The sequence below is a fragment of the Canis lupus genome, chromosome 1, assembly GCF_011100685.1.
Source record: "Canis lupus familiaris isolate Mischka breed German Shepherd chromosome 1, alternate assembly UU_Cfam_GSD_1.0, whole genome shotgun sequence".
Taxonomy (NCBI): Eukaryota; Metazoa; Chordata; class Mammalia; order Carnivora; family Canidae; genus Canis; species Canis lupus.
Genome location: NC_049222.1, coordinates 107,813,715 through 107,838,280, shown reverse-complemented (window position 1 = coordinate 107,838,280; position 24,566 = coordinate 107,813,715). Strand labels below are relative to the sequence as shown.

General features: G+C 40.9%; 1 protein-coding gene across 13 annotated transcripts in view; it reads right to left on the bottom strand.

Moving 5' to 3' along the window:
• SLC6A16 (solute carrier family 6 member 16) overlaps window positions 1–12,197 on the bottom strand; it is a 35,375-nt gene extending 23,178 nt beyond the window's left edge. For 10 of the 13 annotated variants that reach the window (XR_005354520.1, XM_038528259.1, XM_038528262.1 and 7 more), the window contains exons 1-3: window positions 12,098–12,197; window positions 10,889–10,944; window positions 427–528 (exon numbers count right to left, since the gene is read on the bottom strand). Coding sequence is in view for 12 of the 13 variants with exons in the window: in XM_038528259.1 (XP_038384187.1) it covers window positions 427–528; window positions 10,889–10,944; window positions 12,098–12,187 (248 nt within the window). In the remaining variant the exon portion in view is untranslated. The remainder of the gene's footprint in view (window positions 1–426; window positions 529–10,888; window positions 10,945–12,097) is intronic. The other 3 variants (XM_038528260.1, XM_038528268.1, XM_038528267.1) reach the window with 3 other exon arrangements.
• Between the last annotated feature and the right edge of the window lie 12,369 nt (window positions 12,198–24,566).

Here is a 24,566-nt window from a genome sequence, read left to right as displayed (position 1 = left end):
TGTCTTCCCTGCCTGCCTATCTAAAATAGCAGCTACCAAGGTGCCTGGGTGGCTTGGTCAGTTAAGTGTCTGACTTTGGCCCAGATCATGATCTCAGGGTACTAGAATTGAGCTCCCTATCAGGCTCTATGTTCAGCAGGGAGTCTGCTTCTCCCTCTCTGCCTCTCTCCTCACTCATGCAGGCTCTCTCTCTCTCTCTCTCAAATAAATAAAATCTTTAAAGTAAAATCAAGTTAAATTATAATTTAAAAAATAGTAGCTACATACTCCCACTATTCTTTCCATCCTACTTCCTTTCATTTTTCATCATAGCATTTTTCACCTCCTGGTGTGATTACCTACTGAGTTTTCTTCTATTTATTGTCTATCTCCACCCCATACCCCACCACTGACTGCTCTATCCCCAGCAAAAGGACAGTACTCTACCTCATATCTGGGGTTACACTCCTCTCTGTTCTTTGTGCTTCTGCCACTCTGACCTTTTGCTGGCTCTTCAGATGCTCTACAATAGAATGGGCAAGGAATCTGCTGAAAAAGAAAAGAAAAAAAATACAGGATGTGGAAGAGGAGAAGAGAGAGGAAACTGGAGTTTTCTTTCAGAGGGGGAAGGAGCATGCCGTCCAGAAGCAGAGACAGCAGGCAGCAGGCAACAGAGCAGCACTAGCACATCTGGGCCACAGGGCTAATCAGTTATGAGATATACTGTTTTGAAAGAATTCTTAGTAGCTGAAGAAATACTTATAATTCAATGATAGGTTAAAAAAAAACAAAACTAAGATGCATATTTCTGTCTTTAGTTCTATCTATACTACATTTAGAAGTGCAATGAGTAATATTCCTATATATAAATAATATTCCAATATAATATTGCTCCAATATTATTGGAGTAATATTCCAATATAAATATATATATATATATATATATATATATTTCTCAGCTATCAAAAATAATGAAATCTTAGGACGCCTGGGTGGCTCAGCAGTTGAGCATCTGCCTTTGACTCAGGGCGTGATCCCAGAGTCCCAGGATCGAGTCCCACATCAGGCTTCCTGCATGGAGCCTGCTTCATCCTCTGCCTATGTCTCTGCCTCTTTCTCTCTGTGTGTCTCATGAATAAGTAAATAAAATATTTAAATAATAATAATAATGAAATCTTGCCATTTGCAACAACATAGATGGAGCCAGTGTGTATTGTGCTAAGCGAAATAAGTCAGATAAAGACAAATACCACATGATTTCACTCATATATGGAATCTATGAAACAAAACAGATGAACATAGGGAAGAAAAAGAGAGATACACAAACCATAAGACAGAGTCTTATCTATATAGAACAAATTGAGGGTTGCTGGAAATGAGATATCTGGGAGGATGGGCTAAATGGGTGATGGGTATTAAGGAGGGCACTCGCTATGATGAGTACTGTGTGTCATAGGTAAGTGATGAATCACTAAATTCTACTCCTGAAACTAAAATTACACTATATGTTAACTAATTAACATTTAAATAAAAACTTAAAAAAAAAATAGGGACGCCTGGATGGCTCAGCGTTTGAGCTCTGCTTTCAGCTCAGGGCGTGATCCCAGGGTTCAGGGATCGAGTCCCACATCAGGCTCCCAGAGGGGAGCCTGCTTCTCCCTCTGCCTGTGTCTCTGCCTCTCTCTCTCTCTGTGTCTCTCATGAATAAATAAATAAAATCTTTAACAAAAAAAAAAACTTAAAAAAAAGATATTTGTTAAAAATAAGTGCAATAAAAGCAAAGGCTGAAAGAAAACACGTCAATACATAGAAGATAATAGGGCACAGGTATTTTTATATCTTTCTGATTTTAGTTTATTAAATTGTCTTTAAAAAGTATTACTTCTATAACCAAGAAAAATATGTATTGATAAGTAAGAATTAAAAATAAAAAGATACTGGGATCCCTGGGTGGCTCAGCGGTTTGGCGCCAGCCTTTGGCCCTGGGCGTGACCCTGGAGTCCTGGGATCGAGTCCCACATCAGGCTCCCTGCATGGAGCCTGCTTCTCCCTCTGCCTGTGTCTCTGCCTCTCTCTCTCTCTCTGTGTCTCTCATGAATAAATAAAATCTTAAAAAAAAAAAAGAAGAAAGAAAGTCAGCATTTGGGGGACACCTGGGTGGCTCAGCAGTTGAGTATCTGCTTTTGGCTCAAGGCATGATCCCGGCCGGGATCCTGGATAGAGTCCCACACTGGGCTCCCTATGGGGAGCCTGCTTCTCCCTCTACCTATGTCTCTGCCTCTCTCTCTGTGTTTCTCATGAATAAATAAATAACTCTTTTTTTTTAAGTCATCATTTCGAAACCACTGAGAGTAGTAACTAATTCAAGCAAGAATCAACAATGTTGCTAACACAAGAAAGTTTGATGGGGACAAATAATTGTGCAGTATTAATTAACATATCTCCTCCAAAAAACAGAAAAGTAATATCTTCATAGTGTCAGACACCACCTAAGCCAAGTAATGAAAGCCAACTGATACCATCTGTCTCCTGATGTGAAATGCACTGAAAAGAACACAACATCATTTTGGTGATATTCCTGCCAAAAATGTTTTTTTTTTAAAGATTTTATTTATTTATTCATGAGAGACACAGAGAGAGAGAGAGAGAGAGAGGCAGAGACACAGGCAGACGGAGAAGCAGGCTCCATGCAGGGAGCCCAACGTGGGACTCGATCCCAGGTCTCCAGGATCACGCCCTAAGCTGAAGGCCGCGCTAAACCGCTGAGCCACCGGGGCTGCCCTTCCTGCCAAAAATGTACAAACATAATCTAATCATGTGGAAACAATCAGACAATCTAAACAGAGGGACATTCTATAAAGCGACTGACTTGTATTGATTAAAACTGTCAAAGTTGGGGGTACCTGGGTGGCTCAGTTGGTTAGGTGTCTGCCTTTGGCTCAGGTCATGATCTCAAGGTCCTGGGATCAAGCCCTGTGTCAGGCTCCCTGCTCAGTGGGAAGTCTGCTTCTCCCTCTCCCTCTGCCATTACCCCCACGTGTGCTCTCCGGCTCTCTCTTTGTTTCAAATAAATAAATAAAATCTTAAAGAAAAAAAAAAACTCCAGGAGGACCCACTCATGGGGGTGGAGCACATTTTTGTGAGTTTGAACTCCAGGAGCTTGACCAGGTTCTCACAGAATATCTGATAAAAATCCCCTCATGCTTCTAGCAGGGGGAAGAAAAAGGAACCATACTGAAATACTCCAGGGCACTCTTTTCTTAACAAGGCCTGCCCTTGGAAGAAAGTATTTAACCAGAGCCTAGTCAGTGGGGGTAATTTCAGAGTCAAACTGACCTAGGGGATAGAAAACATCAACTCCAGCCCACTCCAAACATCCTGTCCCACCTAAGAGGGATGGAGAACAAAATCAAGAAACACATGAAATTTAGTCTAGAGGCATGGCTCCCTAAAAGACTGAGACATACTATAGAACATTTGTTCTCCCCAACACATTACCAACACATTATTAAAGGCCTATAACCAAAAAAAATAAAAATAAAAATAAAATAAAAAAAATAAAGGCCTATATAAGCAGTTCCTTTATCCAGTCTGTCATGTCCAGCTATCAAGAAAAACTTACAAGTCATACAAAAGGCAAAAACCATAATTTGAAGGGACTGAGCATCAGAACCAGGCATGGCAGGAATGCTGGATTTATCAGACTGGGAATTTGAAAGAACTAGGATTAATTTCCTAAGGGCTTTAACAGGTAAAGTAGACAGTGTGCAAGAACAGACAGGCAATGTAAACAGAGAGATGGAAATCCTAAAAAAGAACCAAAAAGAACTGAAGAGATTTTTTCTAAAAACTGTACGAGAAATGAAGAATACCTTTAATGGGCTTACTAGTAGATTGGACATGGCTGAGGAAAGAATCACTGACCTTGAGGATATCTCAATAGAAACCTACAGAATTGAAAAGCAAATACAACAAAGACTGAATATCACCAGGCAGAAAATCGGTATGGATGTAGTGGAATTCAACATATCATCAATCAAATGGATTTAACTGACATCTGCAGACTACTTCATCCAAATAACAGAAGAATACATATCTTTCCTAAGACTATATCCTGGGCCATAAAACACCTTAACAAACAAAAGACAAAAAGTTATACAATGTCTGCTCTCAGTCTACAATTGAATTAAACTTGAAATCTAACAAAAAGGTAACTGGAAAATCCCAAAATACACGGAGATTAAACAACTCACTTCTAAAGAATACATGGGTCAAAGAAGAAATCTCAAGAGAAATTTGTAAATATTTTTAACTAAATGAAAATGAAACAAAATTTACCAAAATTTGTGGGACACAACAAAAGCAGTGCTTAGAAGGAATTTTATGGCACTGAATGCACATTAAAAAAGAAAAGAAGCTCTAAAATCAATAATCTAAGTTACTACTTTAGGAAACTAGAAAAAGAATAGAAAATTAAATCCAAAGTAAACAGAAGAAAAGAAATAATAAGAATTAGAGCAGAAACTGAAGACAGAAAACCAACAAAGAAAATCATTAAAATCAAAAGCTGGTTCTTTGAAAAGATCAGTAAAATTGATAAGCCTACACTCAGGCTAATTAAGGAAAAAGAAAGAGGACATAATTTATCAATATCAGAATGAAAGAGGAGACATCACTAAAAATCCCCACAGTCTCCATAATGGACATTGAAAGGATAATAAAGGAATACTATGAACAACTCTACGTCCATAAATTTGATAATCTAGATGAAATGGAACAATTCCTTAAAACACACAATCTTCGGGATCCCTGGGTGGCGCAGCGGTTTAGCGCCTGCCTTTGGCCCAGGGCGTGATCCTGGAGACCCGGGATCGAATCCCACGTCAGGCTCCCAGTGCATGGAGCCTGCTTCTCCCTCTGCCTGTGTCTCTGCCTCTGTGTGTGTGTGTGTGTGTGTGTGTGTGTGTGTGTGACTATCATAAATAAATAAAAATTAAAAAAAACACACACACACACAATCTTCAGGGACGCCTGGGTGGCTCAGTGGTTGAGTGTCTGCCTTCGGCTCAGGGCATGATACTGGGATCCCCGGATCGAGTCCCTCCTCAGGCTCCTTGCATGGAGCCTGCTTCTCCCTCTGCCTGTGTCTCTGCCTATCTCTCTGTGTCTCTCATGAATAAATAAATAAAATATTTAACAAAAAAAAAGATACAATCTTCCAAAACTGACACAAAAAGAAGTATGAATAAGCCTGTCTCTATTAAATAAATTGGATAGGGACGCCTGTATGGCTCAGCGTTTCGGCAGCTGCCTTTGACTCAGGTCGGGATCCCAGGATCCCGGATCAAGTTCCAAATCGGGCTTCTGCGGGAAGCCTGCTTTTCCTTCTGCCTGTGTCTCTGCCTCTCTCTCTGTGTCTGCCATGAATAAATAAATCTTTTTAAAAATTAGATAAATAATAACCTTCCAAAAATAATAATAACTTTCCAAAACAGAAAGTACCAGGCTCAGATGCATTCACTAGTGAATTCTGTTAAATATTTAAGGAAGAAATTACATCAATTCTCTACAATCTCTTTCAAAGGATAGAAGCAAGGGAACACTTCCACTTCATTCTATGAGATAAGCTGACCCCAATACCAAAACCAGACAAAGACATTACAGAAAAAGGAAGCTACTGACCAATATCTCTCATGAACATAGGGGCAAAAATCCTCAACAAAATATTAACAAATCCAACCCAACAAAGTATAAAAAGAATTACACAACATGACCAACCAAGTGGCATTTATCTCAAGTACGCAAGGCAGATTCAACATTCAAAAATAAATTAATGTAATCCATCACATTAACAAGCTAAAAAAGAAAAATCACAGTTCTGTCAATAGATGCAGAAAAAAGTATTTGACAAAATCTAACACGATAAAAACTATCAGTTAACTAGGAACTAGGCAACTCCCACAACTTGATAAAGAATATCTACAGAAAACCTACAGCTAATGTCATTCTTCTTTTTTAAGATTGTATTTGTTTTGAGAGAGAAAGGGAAAGAGACAGTGTTGGCAAGTGCACAGGGAGAGAGGCAGAGGGAAAAGAAGAGGAAGAGAAGCAGACTCCTTGCTGACTGTGGAGCCCTAAGCAGGGCTCCAAGTAGGGGCTCCATCTCATGACCCTGAGATCATGACCTGCACTGAAATCAAGAGTCAGACATTTAAATGACTGAGCCACTCAGGTGCCCCTAATGTCATTCTTAATGATGAGAATCTGGGAACTTTCCTTCCCACTAAGAGCAGGAAAAAGACAAGGATATCCCTTCTCACGACTCCTTTTCAACATCGTACTGCAAGTCCTAGCTAATGCAGTAAAACAAGAAAATGAAATAAAAGGCACAGAGATTTGGAAGGAAAAAGTGAATCTGTCTTTATTCCCAGATGATATCATAAACTATGTAGACAAGTCAGAAGAACTGACAAAAATGTCCTGAAACTAACAAGCAGTTAAAGCAAGGTGGTAGAATACAAGGTTAATGTGTAAAAGTCAATCACTTTCCTATATTCCAACAGTGAACAAGTAGAATTTGAAATGAAAAACATAATAACATTTACATTAGCACTCCAAAAATGAAATACTTAGGTACAAACTTAACCAAGTATGTCCAAAATCCATGTGAAGAAAACCAAAAAAATTCTGATGAAAAAAATAAAATACATAAATGGAGAAATATTCCATGTTTATGGATAGGATGACTCAATATTGTTAAAATTTCAGTACTTCTCAACTTCATTTATAGATTCAATGCAATCCCAAGCAAAATCCCAGCAAGCTATTTTGTGTATATTGACAAATTGATTCTTAAAGTTTATGTGGAGAGGCAAAACAACCAGGATAAGCAATATGATATTGAAGGAGAAGAACAAAATCGGAGGACTGATATTACTTGACTTCAATACATATTGAAGTTGAGCAGTTGAGCGTCGGCCTTTGTCTCAGGGCGTGATCCTGGAGTTCCAGGATCCAGTCCTGAATCAGGCTCCCTGCATGGAGCCTGCTTCTCTCTCTGCCTGTGTCTCTGCCTCTTTCTTTCTGTGTCTCTCATGAATAAATAAACAAAATCTAAAAAAAAAAAAAACCTGGGACACCTGAGTAGCTCAGCGGTTTAGCACCTGCCTTTGGATCAGGGCATGAGGGAGGAGGCAAAGACATAAGCAGAGGCAGAACCAGGCTCCTCGCAGAGAGCTCAATGTAGGACTCAATCCCTAGACCCTGGGATCATGCCCTGAGCCAAAGGCAGACAACCAACCACTGAGCCACCCAGGCATCCCAATAAATAAAATCTTAAAAAAAAAAATTCTCTGTACTATCTTTGAAACTTTTCTGTAAATCCATAGTTACTTCAAAATAAAACTAAAAAGCTACAAAAATATATATATAACTAAAAATTGTCTAAAAATATACAAGGCTTTTATTAAAAATACAAAAACTTTTATAAAGAAATAAAAGAAAATTTGTGTTTTTATTTTTTTTTTTTAGAAATAAAAGAAAATTTGAATAAATGAGGAGATATACTATATTCTTAAGTTCACCTCCAGTCTTTGCTATTTCTAGCTATAGGGTATAAATAAAGTGTCCAGTCTTCTCTACAGTTTTCCCCTAAGCCAAATAAATAATTTTTTAAAGACTATTTATTTGAGAGAAAGAGAGAGCATACACATGAGGAAGCATGAGCAGGGGAGAAGGGCAGACGGAGAAGCAGACTCCCCAAGAAGCAGGGAGCCTGATGCAGGCTTGATCCCAGGACCCTGGGATCAGGGCCTGAGCCAAAGGCAGACGCTTAACTGACTGAGCCACCAAGGCACCCCCAAATAAATAATTTTTAAAAATTAAAAATGTGGGAAAATCAGCAACATTTCTGGAAACTAAAGTCCCATCATCATGTCAAAAACCAAGTTCTAAATAGAACCATATCAAAGTCACTAAAGAGGACAACTCACAACTCCTATTCCTAATAATGTGATTCAGTATTCACATTAGTTTCTTGAGCTGTTGTAACAAAAGTATCACAAACTGGGTGGCTTAAAACAACATAAATTTATTGTCTCACAGTTGTGGATAATAGAAGTCCAAAATCTAATCCAAAATCAAGTTAGCAAGGCCATCTTCCCTGAGAAACTTAGGGGAATCCTTCTTTGCCCCTTTCTAGTCTCTAACAGTTGGATGACAATCTTTGACATTCTTTGGCATGCAGTTGGATAACTCCAACCTCTGCCTTCATCATTACTTGCCATTCTCCCTAGTCTCTATCATCACATGACCATCTTCTTATAAGGACACTACTAATATTGGATTAGGGGCCCAGTCTATACTAGTATGACCTATTCTTATCTACATCTGCAATAATCCTATTACCAAACAAGGTCACATTCTGAGTTGCAGGGGCTTAGAACCTCAACATTATGGAGAGGGGACACAATTTAACTCACAATAGCATTTCAGAAAATAAATTAAAATTATTGGGTATAACTATATTAAAATTCACTGGACAGTCTAAATAGCGTAATGGATATGACATAGCAAAGGGTCAATAAGCTTGAAGATGGATTGATAGAAATCATCCAATTTTTGAAAGAAAAAGAGAAAAGAAGGATGAAAGTCACAAATTCTTAGGGACTTAAAAGGCCAATCAAAAGGCCTAACAGTGGATAAGTGGAGTCCTAAAAGGAGAAGAGAGAATGAAAATAGGTCAGAAAAATATATTTGAGGGAAGCTTAGGGTGCTCAGCGGTTGAGCATCTCCCTTTGGCTCAAATTGTGATCCCCGGGTCTTGGGACCGAGTTCCAAATCCAGCTCCCCGCAGAAAGCCTACTTCTCCCTCTGCCTATGTCTCTGCCTCTCTCTCTCTGTTTCTCATGAATAAATAAATAAAGATGAAATAAAAATGTATGCAAATAAAAACAAAAAGAATTCATTACCAGCAGACCCACATTACAAAAAATGAAGACAGGCTTAAGACTGAGGGAAATGACATCAGAGGAAAAAATAGGAAAAAATAAAGAGTAGGAAATGGGGTCCTGGGATCAAGTTCCAATGCAGGGCTCCCTCCTCAACAAGGAGTCTGCTTCTTCCTCTCCCTCTGCCCTTCCTCCCCTTACCCTCTCGCTCCCACATAAATATTTTTTAAAAGCCCCCAAAGTGGGGCAGCCCTGATGGCGCAGCGGTTTAGTGCTGCCTGCGGCCCAGGGCATGATCCTGGAGACCCTGGATCGAGTCCCATGTCAGGCTCTCTGCATGGTGCCTGCTTCTCCCTCTGCCTGTGTCTCTGCCTCTCTCTCTCTGTCTCTATGAATAAATAAATAAATAGATAGATAGATAGATAGATAGATAGATAATCTTTTAAAAAAATAAAAAATAAAAGCCCCAAAATTGCAAGTTAGAGGTTTTATACTAAATTTCAGATGTAAGACATTAAAAGCAGCAGGTGGTACAAATATTGGACTTACATGGTTGTAAAGTGTCTACATTTTACATAAATTGATAAAATATTGGGATCCCTGGTGGCGCAGCGGTTTGGCGCCTGCCTTTGGCCCAGGGCGTGATCCTGGAGACCCGGGATCGAATCCCACATCGGGCTCCCGGTGCATGGAGCCTGCTTCTCCCTCTGCCTGTGTCTCTGCCTCTCTCTCTCTCTCTGTAACTATCATAAATAAATAAAAAATTAAAAAAAAAATTGATAAAATATTAACTCTAAGTAGACTGTAAAAAGTTAATAATATGAATTGTAATTCTTAGAGAAACTGCTAACTAAATGTTGCAAAAGAGTTATAGCTACCAAGATAATAAATAAATTAAAATACTAAAAATGATTCAAGCTATCCAAAAAAAGATAACAAGGGAGGCCTGGATGGCTCAGCAGTTGAGCTCTGCTTTCTGCTCGGGGCTGATCCTGGAGTTCAGGGATCAAGTCCCACATCAGGCTCCCTGAGGGGAGCCTGCCTCTCCCTCTGCCTATGTCTCTGCCTCTCTCTCTCTCTGTGTCTCTCATGAATAAATAAATAAAATCTTAAAAAAAAAAAAAAAAGGTAAGAGAAATAGAACCAAAAAACTAACAGAAAACAAAAAAATAAATAAAATTGGAGACCCAAAACCAACCATATCAATAATTACATGAAATGTATTTAGTTTAAGCATTCCAATTTAAAAGGCAAAGATTGTCAGAATGAATAAAGAGACCCAATTATAAGCTTTTGGAGAGGGACGCCTGGGTGGCTTAGCAGTTGAGCATCTGCCTTTGGCTCAGGGCGTGATCCTGGGGTCCAGGATGGAGTCCCACATTGGGCTCCTTGCAGGAAGCTTGCTTCTCCCTCTGCCTGTGTCTCTGTCTCTCTGTGTCTCTCATGAATAAATAAATAAAATCTTAAAAAAAAAAAAGAAGAAAATATTATGACAAATTCATGCCAATAAACTTTACAACTTAGATGAAATGGAGAAAAATTCTTAAAAATACACATCAACAAAGTTTAAGTCAAATGAAATGGGAAATCCACACAATCCAATATCTATTAAATGAATTCTTTATCAAAACCCTTCCCACAGAGAACGTTCCAGGCCCAAATAGTTTCAATTAGTGAATTACATCAAGTATTGGGGGGAAAAAACCCCACCAACCTTATATAAGTAATTTCAGTAAAGCAGAAGAGGAAACACTTCCCAACCTATTTTACAAGTCTACCATGACCCAAATACCCAAACTTGAAGAAGCAAACAGAAAAGCACAAATCTTCATTCAAATCGTTCAAAAGTTAACCAAGTTGAGGAAGCTGGAGACATTCATGTAACAGTTGGCAGCTCACCTAAGAAGCACAAAAGTTTCATTACTACTGGATATTCTGCCCCCAGCTGAACTGCAACATACCTCAAAAACAACAAGAAGCACTTCTGATTTTCATACAATTCTAACTCTCGGTTCCGCTGGGGAGGAAAGACAGGAAAATTGTATTCATGAAAAATACTGCCACCTTTCTTTCTTTTCCTTTTTTTTTTTTTTCTGAGATTGTATTTATTCATTTGGAGAGAGAGTGTGTGAGTGGGGAAAGGGGCAGAGAGAGGAAAAGAGAATTTCAAGCCCATTGGGCAAGCGCAGAGCGTCATCCAGAGATCATGACCTGAGCAGAAACCAAGGGTCAGACGCTCTATCCATCGACTGAGCCACCCAGGCGCCCCCAGCCACCTTTAACACATTCCCAAAGCATCTTCCTTAAAACAAGTTTTCTGGAGCTCCTGAGGAACTCAGTCCGCTGGGCGCCGGCCCGTGACTCAGGTCATGATCTGGCGTCCTGGGATAGAGTCCCGCATGGGGCTCCTGGCTCAGCTGCTTCTCCTTTCCCTCTGCCCCTCCCTGCCCCACTCATGCTTGCTCTCTCACTCTCTCTCAGAATCTCTCTCAAATAAAATATTTAAAGAAATAAAAACAAGTTTTCTGGCAAATAGGTAATAAATTAAACCCTTCCGTGAGAGCAATGGGTTTTGGCCACCGGGTCACCTATACAGCCCCGCGGAACCTCAGCAGAGCCTCGGTCCAGGTGGAGCCTCTGTGGAGGCCCCCCGCGGGGCCACATGCATCACCATTCCCAGCAACCAGTCTCCCAGGCCTCTGCCCTCTGGGGGGAGCGGGGCGGGGGCGACTTGGGGTTCCTGGACTACAAGCTCCAGGGAGGAAAGCGGGAGGAGCCAGGGTCAGCTTCCCCCAGGAGCAGGGGGGGAACTGCCCCTCACAGGCCCAGGGATGATGGCGCTGGCCCGGGTTTCTGCTGTCAGGGCGCCTGACCCACAGGGACTCCCGGAAGGACGGAGCCCCACGGCCGATGCCCCACGTCATATTCAGACAGGGAAGGGGCCCGGGTCAGTTTGCTGGGTCCTTGGGGGACCGGGGGGGGGGCCCTAAATTGATCCCTCGGCTCTGCTGAGCCCCGACCGTCCAGGGACCTTAGCCTCGAAGTGCCGCCCAGCTTCGCACACCCCTCCCTGGAGCGGTCGCCCCCACCCCGGCCTGGAGCCCTGGGCTCTTCAAGGTGATCAGTTAGGAAAAAAATGAACGTGAAAAAGCCTCAACTGAGAAGCCTACCGAACAGGCCCTTTCAGGCCTCGTCAGTCCGGCTCGCGACTCGCTCAGCGCGCGCCTCCGGCGCAACCTTTCCCGCCGTCCCCTGCGCATGCGCCACCGACTCTTGTGCACCGACTACTGACCAGGTGGAGAATTGCGCCCCTCCGCCTCAATAAGTCCTTCTACACTACGCATGCGCTTGCCGCCCTCGGCCACTTACCCCCCCACTTGTATTACCACATTCCATTGCCTTGGCCTGCCCACTTACATCACTTCTCCCTTTATTTTATTTTATTTTTTTAATGATTTTATTTATTTATTCATAGAGACACACACAGAGAGAGAGGCAGAGGCACAGGCAGAGGGAGAAGCAAGCTCCATGCAGGGAGCCTGATGTGGGACTCGATCCAGGGTCCCCAGGATCAAACCCCGGGCTGCAGGCGGCGCTAAACCGCTGCGCCACCTGGGCTGCCCTATTTTATTTTTTTTTAAGATTTATTTATTTACTTATTTATTCATGAGAGAGAGGCAGAGACATAGGTGGAGGGAGAAGCAGGCATCCATCCCACTACTGGGGTATCACGACCTGAGCCAAAGGCAGATGCTCAACCACTGAGCCACCCAGGCACCCCTCACTTTTTCCTTTATACCATACGCCCAACTCCCTTCTCTCTGCTCTCTCCAAACTTTTAGCCGCATCCCTGATCTGGAGCACGCACTTTGCTTCCACTGCCCTGAGTGAGGTGGAGATGAGGGTGAAGTGGGAAGCTTGTTCTTCCCAGTCATTTCTCTTGCCTTCAAACTTTTGGTATTTATTTAAGCTTCCCCTACTACTACCCAAACCTTAAATATATGTCCGACAAGACAGACATGGACCTTGCCTTCAGAGAGCTCAGAAACCTACTGGGATTGCAGGGGTGAAATATTAATAAAGGGTAACCTCACTAAAATGGAGTCTGGCAGCCAGAAAGGGGGGCTGTCACACCCTACCACTCCACTCAATTATAGACCCAAGGGGAAGAAACATACCTTGCAGGTGGATGCTACTTGACTACCCCACCAGCAGAAAGAAAGTTTTTCTCCTACTCAGCAACATCCCAGCCAGTGAGAGACTGCAACAAATCAGCCAATGAAAAATCACTATAACTTGGACTCCCAGTCCACTCCAATGGACTTTTGCGTTTACAAAAGCCCTCCCAACTCCCCCCAGTCCCACCCCTTTCTATAAAGGAGTAGTTTTCTCCTTTTTTCTTCAATTTGTCTGTGGTTTTGCCATAGCTTGCTTGACCTGAATTGTAATTATCTATTAGTCCTGAAAAAACTCATTTTTGCTGGTAAAATAACTGACAGTTTTAACTTTAAGGTTTAACAGTAGTTGATGATCAGAATCAATCTGATTAAATAAACAAATACAATCTTAAAAAAAAATAAGTGGGATCCAGAGAGGAGCCCCTCCCCAACAACTCAGAGCCATTGAGCTCACTGCTTTCTTGAGGATCTTGCAGTTTGAGGCTAAGTTTGAGAGTAGTCTTGACTTTATTCCAACTCCTGTTTGGAACTGCGCTGTTCCTATTGCAACTGTGTCTAGGAATTTTTCTCTTCGCTCTAAAGAGAAACCTCTAAGTAGTGGAATTCCCAGTCTTTTTTTTTTTTTTTTTAAGATTTCATTCCTTCATTCATTAATTCAAGACACAGAGAGAGAGGCAGAGACACAGGCAGAGGGAGAAGCAGGCTCCCTGCAAGAAGCCTCACGTGGGATACAATCCCGGACACCAGGATCACTCCCTGAGCCAAAGGCAAACGCTCAACAGAGCCACCCAGATGTCCCCCAGTCACCAAAATGCTTTGAGGTCGCCCTGCCCCTCCTGGGACCCTGGCTAGTTTTTTAGTACACTTCTGATGTAATGGACCGACTTGACCAAAAGTATTTTATTTTAAGATTTATTTATTTATTTGACAGAGAGAGTGAGCACAAATAAGCAAAGCAGCAGGCAGAGGGAGAGAGAAGCAGGCCCTCCACTGGGCAGAGAGCCCAATGTGTGACCTGAACCAAAGGCAGACACTACACTTAACAGACTGAGCTACCCAGGTGCCCTGACCAAAAGTACTTTAGAACTCTGATAGCAATATTATGGGGAACTTCTGATCTCTTCAAATTTGGTTTACTCAAAATTAACTTGGAAAGCTACACCTTGGGCAGCCCCGGTGGCTCAAAGGTTTAGCTCCGCCTTCAGCCTAGGGCCTGATCCTGGAAATCCAGGATGGGAGTCCCATATCAGGCTCCCTGCGTGGAGCATGCTTCTCCCTCTGCCTGTGTCTCTGCCTCTCTGTGTCTCTCATGAATAAATAAATAAAATCTTAAATTAAAAAAAAAAAAAAAGAGGAAAGCTACACCTCAAAAACACAAACAAACAAAAACCCAAAAACAAACAAAAGCCTGAATGGGATGCCTATTGCAATCCATACCTTGAGGCTTGCAAATGTTTTCAAGATTCTAAGTTTACCTCTTTGCAAAATACTATTTCTAAATTAACTGAGGCAAGTAAACAATTGAAAGAAGTCAAAGGTCTTCTCTGGCCTCCTCTCTTTTCCGCTCCTCTCTCCCACGCCTGCCATTCCCCGCCACCACCACCCCCCCCACACACACACACACACACCGCCCCTCCTTTGTGTCTAGACAGTTGGCAGCCACCTTGTGCTCAGGCCCTGTCTCTGGTCCCATTTCTCAGCACAGTCCCCACCTCCCCCTGCTCCCTGGTTCTAATCCTTTCACCAAACTTCCCGTTTCCTCTATGTCTCTGCCTCTCTCTCTCTCTCTCTCTCTCTCTGCTTCTCATGAATAAATAAATAAAATATTAAAAAAAAAAAAAAAAGATGGGGATCCCTGGATGGCTCAGCGGTTTAACGCCTGCCTTTGGCCCAGGGCGTGATCCTGGAGTCCTGGGATGGAGTCCCACATCCGGCTCCCTGCGTGGAGCCTGCTTCTCCCTCTGCCTGTGTCTCTGCCTCTGTGTGTGTGTGTGTGTGTGTGTCTCATAAATAAATAATTAAAATCTTTACAATAAATAAATAAAATAATTTTTTAAAAAAGGAAAGAAAAGGTTGCCTTTTTAATTTATTCTTTTTTGCTGTGCAGGAGCTCTTTTGTTTGATGTAATCCCACTTTTGTTTAGCTTTTGTTGCCTGTGCTTTTGGGATCTTATCCAATAAATTATCACCAAGACCAACTTGGCAAAACTCAAAGAGCTGTTTCTGATGTTTTCTTCTAGGGGTTTTACAATGTCAGGTCTTTAATCCATTTTGAGATCATTTCTGTGAGTGACATATGACAGTGGCTCAGGTTTATTCTTTTGCATTTGGATATACAGTTTTCCAAGTACCATTTATTAAAGAGATTGTTTTTTCTCTATCATGTGTTCTTGGTAGCCTTCTCAAAAATTAGCTGACCTTATATGTGTGGGTATACTTCTGGACTCTTTATTCTATTACACTGGTTTCTGTGCCTGTTTTTATAGCACTTGTTTTGATTACTATAACTTTGTAATATAATTTGAATTCAAGAAGTGTGATGCCTCCAACTTTGTTCTTCTTTCTCAAGATTCTTTTGGCTATTTCAGTCACTTTTGTAGTTCCATACACATTTTAGGGTAGTTTTTCCTACTTCCATGAAAAATACCATTAGACTTTTTATAGGGATTTCTCTGAATCTGTAGGTTGCTTTGGAGAGTATGGACATTTTCACAATATTATTTCTCCCAATCCAAGAACACAGGATATCTTTCTATTTATTTGTCTTTTTCAATTTCTTTATCAGCATCTTACACTTTTCACCTCCTTGTTGAAATTTATTCCTAGTTATTTCATTGTTTTGGTGCTATTGTAAATGGTTTTGCTTTCTTCTCTTCCAGATACTTTATTGTTACTGTATAGAAATGCAACTGATTTCTGTATTTTGATTTTGCATCCTATAATTTTACTGAGTTTATTAGTATTAACAGTTGTTTTTTTGTAGTCTTAGAGTTTTCTATATAAGATCATGTTGTCTGCAACATGTCTGTCTGTCTTCTTTCTTTCTGATTTGGAGGACTTTTATTTCTTTTTCTTGACTAATTACTATGGCTAGGATTTCCAGTATTATGTTGAATAGAGATGACAGGAGTGGCATTTTTGTACTGTTTCTGATCTTAGAGGGAAAGTTGTTAACTTTTCATCATTGAGTATGATGTTAGCTGTGGGTTTGTCACATATGGCCTTTATTATGTTGAGGTACATTCCTTTTATACCTATTTTGTTGAGGATTTTTATCATAAAGAGATGTCGAGTTTTGTCAAGTGCTTTTTCTGCATCTCTTGAAATTATCATGTGATTCTTTTTCTTTCATTCTGTTAATGAGGTACATCATATGTGTTGATTTACCTATGTTGAACCATATATATGTTACATTCTAGTGATAAATCCCACTTGATCATAGGTGTATGAGTCTTTTAATATGTTGTTGTATTCAGTTTGCTAGTATTTTATATATGTATAAACATCTTTTGGGGACACCTGGGTGGCTCAGTGGTTGAGTGTCTGCCTTTCCTCAGGGCATGATCCCGGGATCCTGAGATTGAGTCCCACAACAGGCTTCCTGCGGGAAGGCTGCTTCTCCCCCTGCCTGTGTCTCTGCCTCTCTCTATGTGTGTGTCTGTCTCTCATAAATAAATAAATAAATAAATAAATAAATAAATAAATACAAATAAATAAATAAATCTTTTTTAAAATTTTTAGGAAGGGAGGGGGAGGGGCAGGAGGAAAAAGAAGGGAGAGGATCTTTTTTTTTAAGATTTTATTTATTTATTCATAGAGACACAGACACAGTGAGAGAGAGAGAGAGAGAGAGAGAGAGAGACAGGCAGAGGGAGAAGCAGGCTCTATGCAGGGAGCCTGACGTGGGACTCTCGGGTCTCCAGGATCAAACCCAGGGTTGCAGGCGGCGCCATAACGCTGTGCCACCGGGACTGCCCTAGAGAGAGAGACTCTTAAGCAGGTTCCATATCTAGCATGATGCCTGACTCAGGGCTCAATCTCAGAACCCTGAGATCATGACCCTAGCCAAAAACAAGGGTTGGATGCTTAACCAACTGAGGCATGCAGGTGCTCCCACTTGGCTAGTATTTTGTTGAGGATTTTTGCATCTATGTTCATCAGGGATATTGGCCTTTTCTTTTCTTGCGGTGTTGTTGTCTGGCTTTGGTTTAGGGTAAAGCTGGCCTCATAAAATGAGTTTTGAAATATTCCTCCCTCTTCAATTCTTAAGAAGAATTTGAGAATGATTGTTAGAAATTCTTCTTTTAATGTTTGGTGGAGGGACGCCTGGGTGGCTCAGCATTTGAGCACCTGCCTTCTGCCCAGGGCATGATCCTGGAGTCACAGGACCAAGTCCCACATCAGGCTACCTGCATGGAGTCTGCTTCTCCCTCTGCCTATGTCTCTGTCTCTGTCTCTGTCTCTCTCTCTCCCTGTCTCTCATGAATAAATAAATAAAATCTTTTAAAAAAAAATGTTTGGTAGAATTCATCCATAAAGCCATCTGGTCCTAGACGTTTATTTGTTGGGAGTTTTTAGATTACTGCATCAATCTCTGCTCATTATTAGTCTGTTCAGATTTACCTCATGATTCAGTCTTGGTAAGATGTGTATTTCTAGGAAAGGATCCATTCTTCTAAGTTATCTAATTTATTGGCATATAATTGTTCATAGTAGTTTCTTTTTTAAGATTTATTTTAGGGGTGAGGGGCAGAGAAAGAGATTCCAAGCAGACTCCATCCTGAGCATAATGCTGACGTGGGGCTCAATCTCATGAGCCTGAGATCATAACATAAGCTGAAATCAAGAGTAAGATGCCTAACCAACTGTGCTATTAAGGCACCTTGCATACTAGTCTTTTATATTTTGTATTTCCATTTGTAATTCTGGGGTATCAGTTATGTATCCTCTTTTATTTATAATTTTATTAATTTGAGTCATTTATCTTTTTTCCTATGTCTAGCTAAAGATTTTTCAATTTTGTTTATTTTTTTCAAAAAACCAGCTCATAGTTTCAATGATCTTTTTTTTTTAAGATTTTATTTATTTATTCATGAGAGACACAGAGAGAGAGAGAGAGGCAGAGACACAGAGGAAGGAGCAGGCTCCATGCAGGGAGCCCAACGTGTGATCCCAGGTCCCCAGGATCACACCCTGGGTTGAAGGCGGCACTAAACTACTGAGCCACCAGGACTGCCCCTAATTGATCTTTTTGTCTTTCTAGTCTCTGTTTCATTTATTTCTGCTCTAATCACTATTATTTCCTTCTTTATGCTAACTTTAGGCTTAGTTTGTTCTTTTTTTTTTTTTTATAGTTCCTTGAGGTGTGATGTTAGAACATAGATGCAAAAATTTTCAACAAAATACTAGCAAACTGAATTCACTCTTTTTGATTTATTTCTTTTTTTTTTCTCCTCTGACTGGATAATATCAAGAGATCTGTCTTCAGGTTCACAAATTCTTTCTTCCTTGTCAGGCTAACTCCTGGATAGATGCCCTCATTCCCTCTCTCCCTTTTTCCCATAGAGCCCATCATTCCCTAATCCAATCCTTTCTGCCTCTTAATTCTCTACTCTCTATACTTCTCTTTGTTCTCACGGCTTGGGCTGGTTCAGGACTTGTGCTCTCCCACCTGGACCCAAACCTCAGACTCCTCCCTAGTCTTAGTCTCTCCCCTCCAGTCCATTCCCCACATGGCCTGAAAGGGCCTTTTGAAACCCTGACCTAGTTTATATAACCCTAAATTCAAATCTCAGTTAGAACATTGATTCACTATCCCTCATCCCTGAGCTTCTCTTCTAAGCCATCATCAAGTCCTCTATGCTCTACTACTAATATACATTTCAAATCCACCCACTTGTCTCCAAGGTCATCATCCTAATCCAGGCTCTCATCATTTTCCACACAAATAATTACAATTGCTTCTCTACTGACTGTAGTGGGTTGAATGGTGATACCCTGCCTCTCCCCACCCAAAAGATATATCCATTCCAAAGCAATCTTGAAAAAGAAGAGGTATCACAATCTCAGATTTCAGGATATACTACAAAGTTGTAGTAAGCAAAACTGTATGTTACTGGTACAAAAATAGATATATAGATCAATGGAACAGAATAGAAAGCCCACGAGGCGCCTGGGTAGCTCAGTTGGTTAAGCATCCAATTCTGGTTTTGGCTCAGGTCATGTCAGTGTTGTGAGATCAAGCCTTGCCTTGGGCTCTGTGCTCAGCATGGAGTCTGCTTAGGATTCTCTCCCTCCCCCTCCGCCCCTCCCCTCACTTGTGCATGTGCTCACTCGCTCACTCGCTCTCTCAAATAAATAAATAAATAATGTAAATCTTTAAATAAATAAATCTTTAAAAAAAAAGGATAGCCCAGAAATAAACCCATGATTATATGGTCAATTAATCTCTGACAAAGGAAGCAAGAATATGCAGTGGGAAAAAGACAAGTTCTGTTGAAAAAACTAGACTGCTTTCTCATATCATACACCAAAATAAACTGAAAATGGATTAAAGACCTAAATGTGGGCAACCCTTTTGGGACCCCTCTCACTTTTAAGAGTTTTCTCTGTATCTCTGCTTAATAAACCTCTATTGCTTTACTAAAAAAAAAAAACTAAATGTGAGTTCTGAAACCATAAAAATCATAGAAAAGAGCACAAGCAGTAATTTCTCTGGCATTGGCCATAGCAACATTTTTCTAGATATGTCTCGTGAGGCAAGGGAAACAAAATCAAAAATAAACTATTGGTACTACATCAAAATAAAAAGCTTCTGCACAGCAAAGGAAACAATTAACAAAACTAAAAGACAATCTACTGAATGGTAGGAGATATTTGCAAGTGAAGTATCCAATAAAGTGTTAGTATCCAAAATACATAAAGAACTTATACAACTCAACACCAAAAAGAAAATCCAATTTAAAAATGGGTAGAAGACATGAACAGATATTTCTCCAAAAAAGACATACAGATGGCCAACAGACACATGAAAAGATGCTCAACATCACTAATCATCAGGGAAATGCAAATCAAAACCACAATGAGATATCACTTCACACCTGTCAGAATGGCTAAAATCAAAAACATAAGAAACAAGTGTTGATGAGGATGTGGATGGAGAAAAGGAGCCCTCATGCACTGTTACTGAGAATGCAAACTGGTGCAGCCACTGTGGAAAACAGTATGGAGATTCCTCAAAAAAAAAAAATATATATATATATATGAACACATATATATATGATCCAGTAATTCTACTACTAGGTATTTACCCAAAGAATACTGAAACACTAATTCAAACAGATACATGCACCACTATATTTATTGCAGCATTATTTACAATAACCAAATAATGGAATCAGCGCAAGTGTCCATCAATAGATGAATGGATAAAGGTGGGATATATAATGGAATATTACCCAGCCATAAAAAAAGAATGAAATGTTGGGACATCTGGGTGGCTCGGCGGTTAAGCATCTGCCTTCGGCTCATGGCGGGATCCTGGAGTCCCGGGATCAAGTCCCAGGTTGGGCTCCCTGCATGGAGCCTGCTTCTCCCTCTGCCTATGTCTCTGCCTCTCTCTCTCTCTCTCTCTCTGTCTCTCATGAATAAATAAATAAAATCTTTTAAAAAATGAAATGTTGCCATTTGCAACAACATGGGTGGATCTAGAGCAAGTGAAATAAATCAGAGAGACAAATACCATATGATTTCACTCATATGTAGAATTTTTTTTTCATATGTAGAATTTAAGAAACAAATGAACAAAGAAAAAGAGACAACCCTAAAAGCAGACTCTTATCTATAGAGAACAAACTGATAGTTATCAGAGGGTAGATATGTGGGAGGATGAGTGAAATAGGTGAAAAGGAATAAGAGTACACTTATGATGAGCAATGAGTAATGTATACAATTGTCAAATCACTATATTGTACACCTGAAACTAATATAACATTGTATGTTAACTCTACTGGAATTAAAAAAAAAAAAAAAAGATATGTCCATGTCCTGGAATCTGTGAATGTGACCTTATTTGGAAAAAAGGGTAGTTCACATATAATTAAGGATCTGAAGATGAAATCAACCTGCATTATCTGAGTGAGCCCTAAATTTAATGATAAGTGTCCTAAACCGTAAAAGACACACAGGAGAAGAGACAGAGAAGAGAATGCCAGGTTAAAGAAGAGGCAAAGATTGGAATTATGCAGTCACAAGTTATTTTAAGAAACTGTTGGACTATGGCTAACAATTTGGCCTTAGTTCAGAAAACATAAGGAATTTAGGGTTTAAGGGCACCTGGGCGGCTCAGTCAGTTAAGCATCTGCCTTCAGCTCAGGTCATGATCCCAGGGTCCTGGGATTGAACCCCACATGGGGCTCCCTGCTCAGTGGGGAGTCTGCTTCTCCCCCTCCTTTTGCCTCCCCACCCCTGTTCATACATGCTCTCTCCTCAAATAAATAAATAAACTCTTTAGAAAGAAAGAGAGAGAGATAAATAAATAAATAAATTTGGGGTTTATTTGGATCCTCAGAAGACTTAACTTTAAAAGAGGCAAGTGAAAAAAATATATAAATAAATAAAAAATAAAAGAGGCAAGTGTGGAATGCTAGGTGTCTCAGTGATTGAGCATATGCATTCGGCTCAGGGCTTGACCCTGGAGTCCTGGGCTCAAGTCCTGCATCAGGCTCCCTGCATGGAGCCTCTTCTCCTCCCTCTGTCTATGTCTCAGCCTCTCTCTATGTGTGTCTCTTGTGAATAAATAAATAAAATCTTTTTAAAATTAAAAAAATAAAAGGGGCAGGTTTGGGACTCCTAGGTGGCTCAGGTGGTTAAGTGTCTGGCTTTTGATTTCAGCTCAGGTCATGATCTCAGGGTTGTAAGATCGAGCCCTGCAACAGGCTTCATGCTCAGCACAGAGTCTGCTTGTCCTTCAACCTCTGTTCTCCCTCTCTCTCTCTCTCTCTCTGTCTCTCTCAAATAAATATTTTTTAAATGTGCAAAAGACTTGAATAGACATTTTTTTGAAGAAGACATACAAATGGCCAATAGATACATGAAAAGGTGCTGAACAGTTAGATCCCTGGGTGGCTCAGCGGTTTTGCACCTGCCTTCGGCCCAGGACATGATCCTGGAGTCCCGGGGTCCCGGGATCGAGTACCGCATTGGGCTCCCTGCTTCTCCCTCTGCCTGTGTCTCTCCCTCTTTCTCTCTCTGTGTCTGTCATGAATGAATAAATAAAATCTTTTAAAAAAAAGAAGAGAAAAAAGAAAAGGTGCTGAACATCATTATCAGGAAAATGCAAACTGAAACTTCAGTGAAATATCACCACACACCTGTTAGGATGGCTGTTATTAAAAAAGATAAGAGGTATCAAATATTCCTGAGGATACGGAGAAAAAGAGACTCATTGTGCACAATTGTGGAATATACACTGGTAAAGCTACTGTGGAAAACATCCTCAAAAAACTAAAAATAGGGGGATCCCTGGGTGGCGCAGCGGTTTAGCGCCTGCCTTTGGCCCAGGGCGCGATCCTGGAGACCCGGAATCGAGTCCCACGTCAGACTCCCGGTGCATGGAGCCTGTTTCTCCCTCTGCCTATGTCTCTGCCTCTCTCTCTCTCTCTCTCTCTGTGACTATCATAAATAAATAAAAAATTAAAAAAAAACAAAAAACTAAAAATAGAACTACTACATGATCGAGCAATCCCATTCATGGGTACATATCCAAAGGAAATTAATTTTGCAAAGAGCTATCTGCATATGCAGATAAACATTCATGTTTATTGCAGCATTATTCATCATTACCAAGATATTGAGGGTCCAACTGTCCTTTTTTAAAAAAAAAAAAAAGATTTTATTTATTTATTCATGATAGAGAGACAGAGAGGCAGAGACACAAGCAGAGAGAGAAGCAGGCTCCATGCAGGGAGTTCAACGCAAGACTCGATCCCGGGACTCCAGGATCAGCCCTGGGCGGAAGGCAGGCGCTAAACTGCTGAGCCACCCAGGGATCCCCCCCAACTGTCCTTTAACAAATGAATGGATTAAAAAAAAAAAAGTGAGACACACACACACACACACACACACACACACACACACACACAGAGGAATATTATTCAGCTGTGATAAAGAAGGAAATCCTCGCCTTTGCAACACGGAGGAAACTGGAGGGCATTCTGCTAAGTGAAATTAACCAGCCACAGAAAGATAAATACTGCGCAGTATCATTTAAATGTGGAATCTTGGGCACCAGGGTGGCTCAATGGTTGAGCATCTGCTTTTGGCTCGGGGTATGACCCCAGGGTCCTGAGATTGAGTCCCGCATCAGGCTCCCCTCAGGAAGCCTGCTTCTCCATCTGCCTATGTCTCTGCCTCTCACTGTGTGTCTCTTATGAAAAAGTAAATAAAATTTAAAAATGAAAGAGAAGGAAGGAAGGAAGGAAGGAAGGAAGGAAGGAAGGAAGGAAGGAAGGAAGGAAGGAAGGAAGGAAGGAAGGAAGGAAGGGGATCCCTGGGTGGCTCAGCGGTTTGGCGCCGCCTTCGGCCCGGGTCGTGATCCTGGGGACCCCGGATCGAGTCCCGCGTTGGGCTCCCTGCATGGAGCCTGCTTCTCCCTCTGCCTGTCTCTCTCTCTCTCTCTCCCCTCTCTCTGTGTTCTCATGAATAAATAAATAAAAATCTTAAAAATAAATAAATTAATTAAATTAAATTAAATTAAATTAAATTAAATTAAATTAAAAGAAAAGAAAAAGAAAGAGGGGATCCCTGGGTGGCTCAGCGGTTTGGCGCCTGCCTTTGGTCCAGGGCGCGATCCTGGAGTCCTGGGATCGAGTCCCATGTCGGGCTCCCGGCATGGAGCCTGCTTCTCCGTCCTCCTGTGTCTCTGCCTGTCTATCATGAATAAATAAATCTTAAAAAAAAAGAAAGGAAAGAAAAGAAAGAAAAAAGAAAAGAAAAGAAAAAAGAAAAGAAAAGAAAAGAAAAGAAAGAAAAGAAAAGAAAGATGATATCTTAGGGGCGCCTGGGTGACTCAGTCCATTAAGCATCTGCCCTTGGCTCAGGTCAGGATCCTGAGGTCCTGGGATCAAGCCCCAAGTTAGGCTCTCTGCTCAGTGGGGAGCCTGTTTCTCCCTCTCCTCCCTGCTCCTGCTCTCTCTATCTCTGTCTCTCTCAAATAGATAAATAAAATCTTAAATAAATAAATATGGAATCTTAAAAACAAAAAAAGCCAGTTTCATAGAAACAGTAGAATGGTTGCTATCAGGGGATGGGGAGTGGATGTGGAGATGTGGGTCAAAGGCCACAGACTTTCAGTTAAAAGAAGAATACATTCTGAGGATCTAATGTACAGCATGGCAACTATAATTAATAATTCAGTATTGTGTACCAGAAAGTTGCTGAGAATATCTATTATGGATTCTCG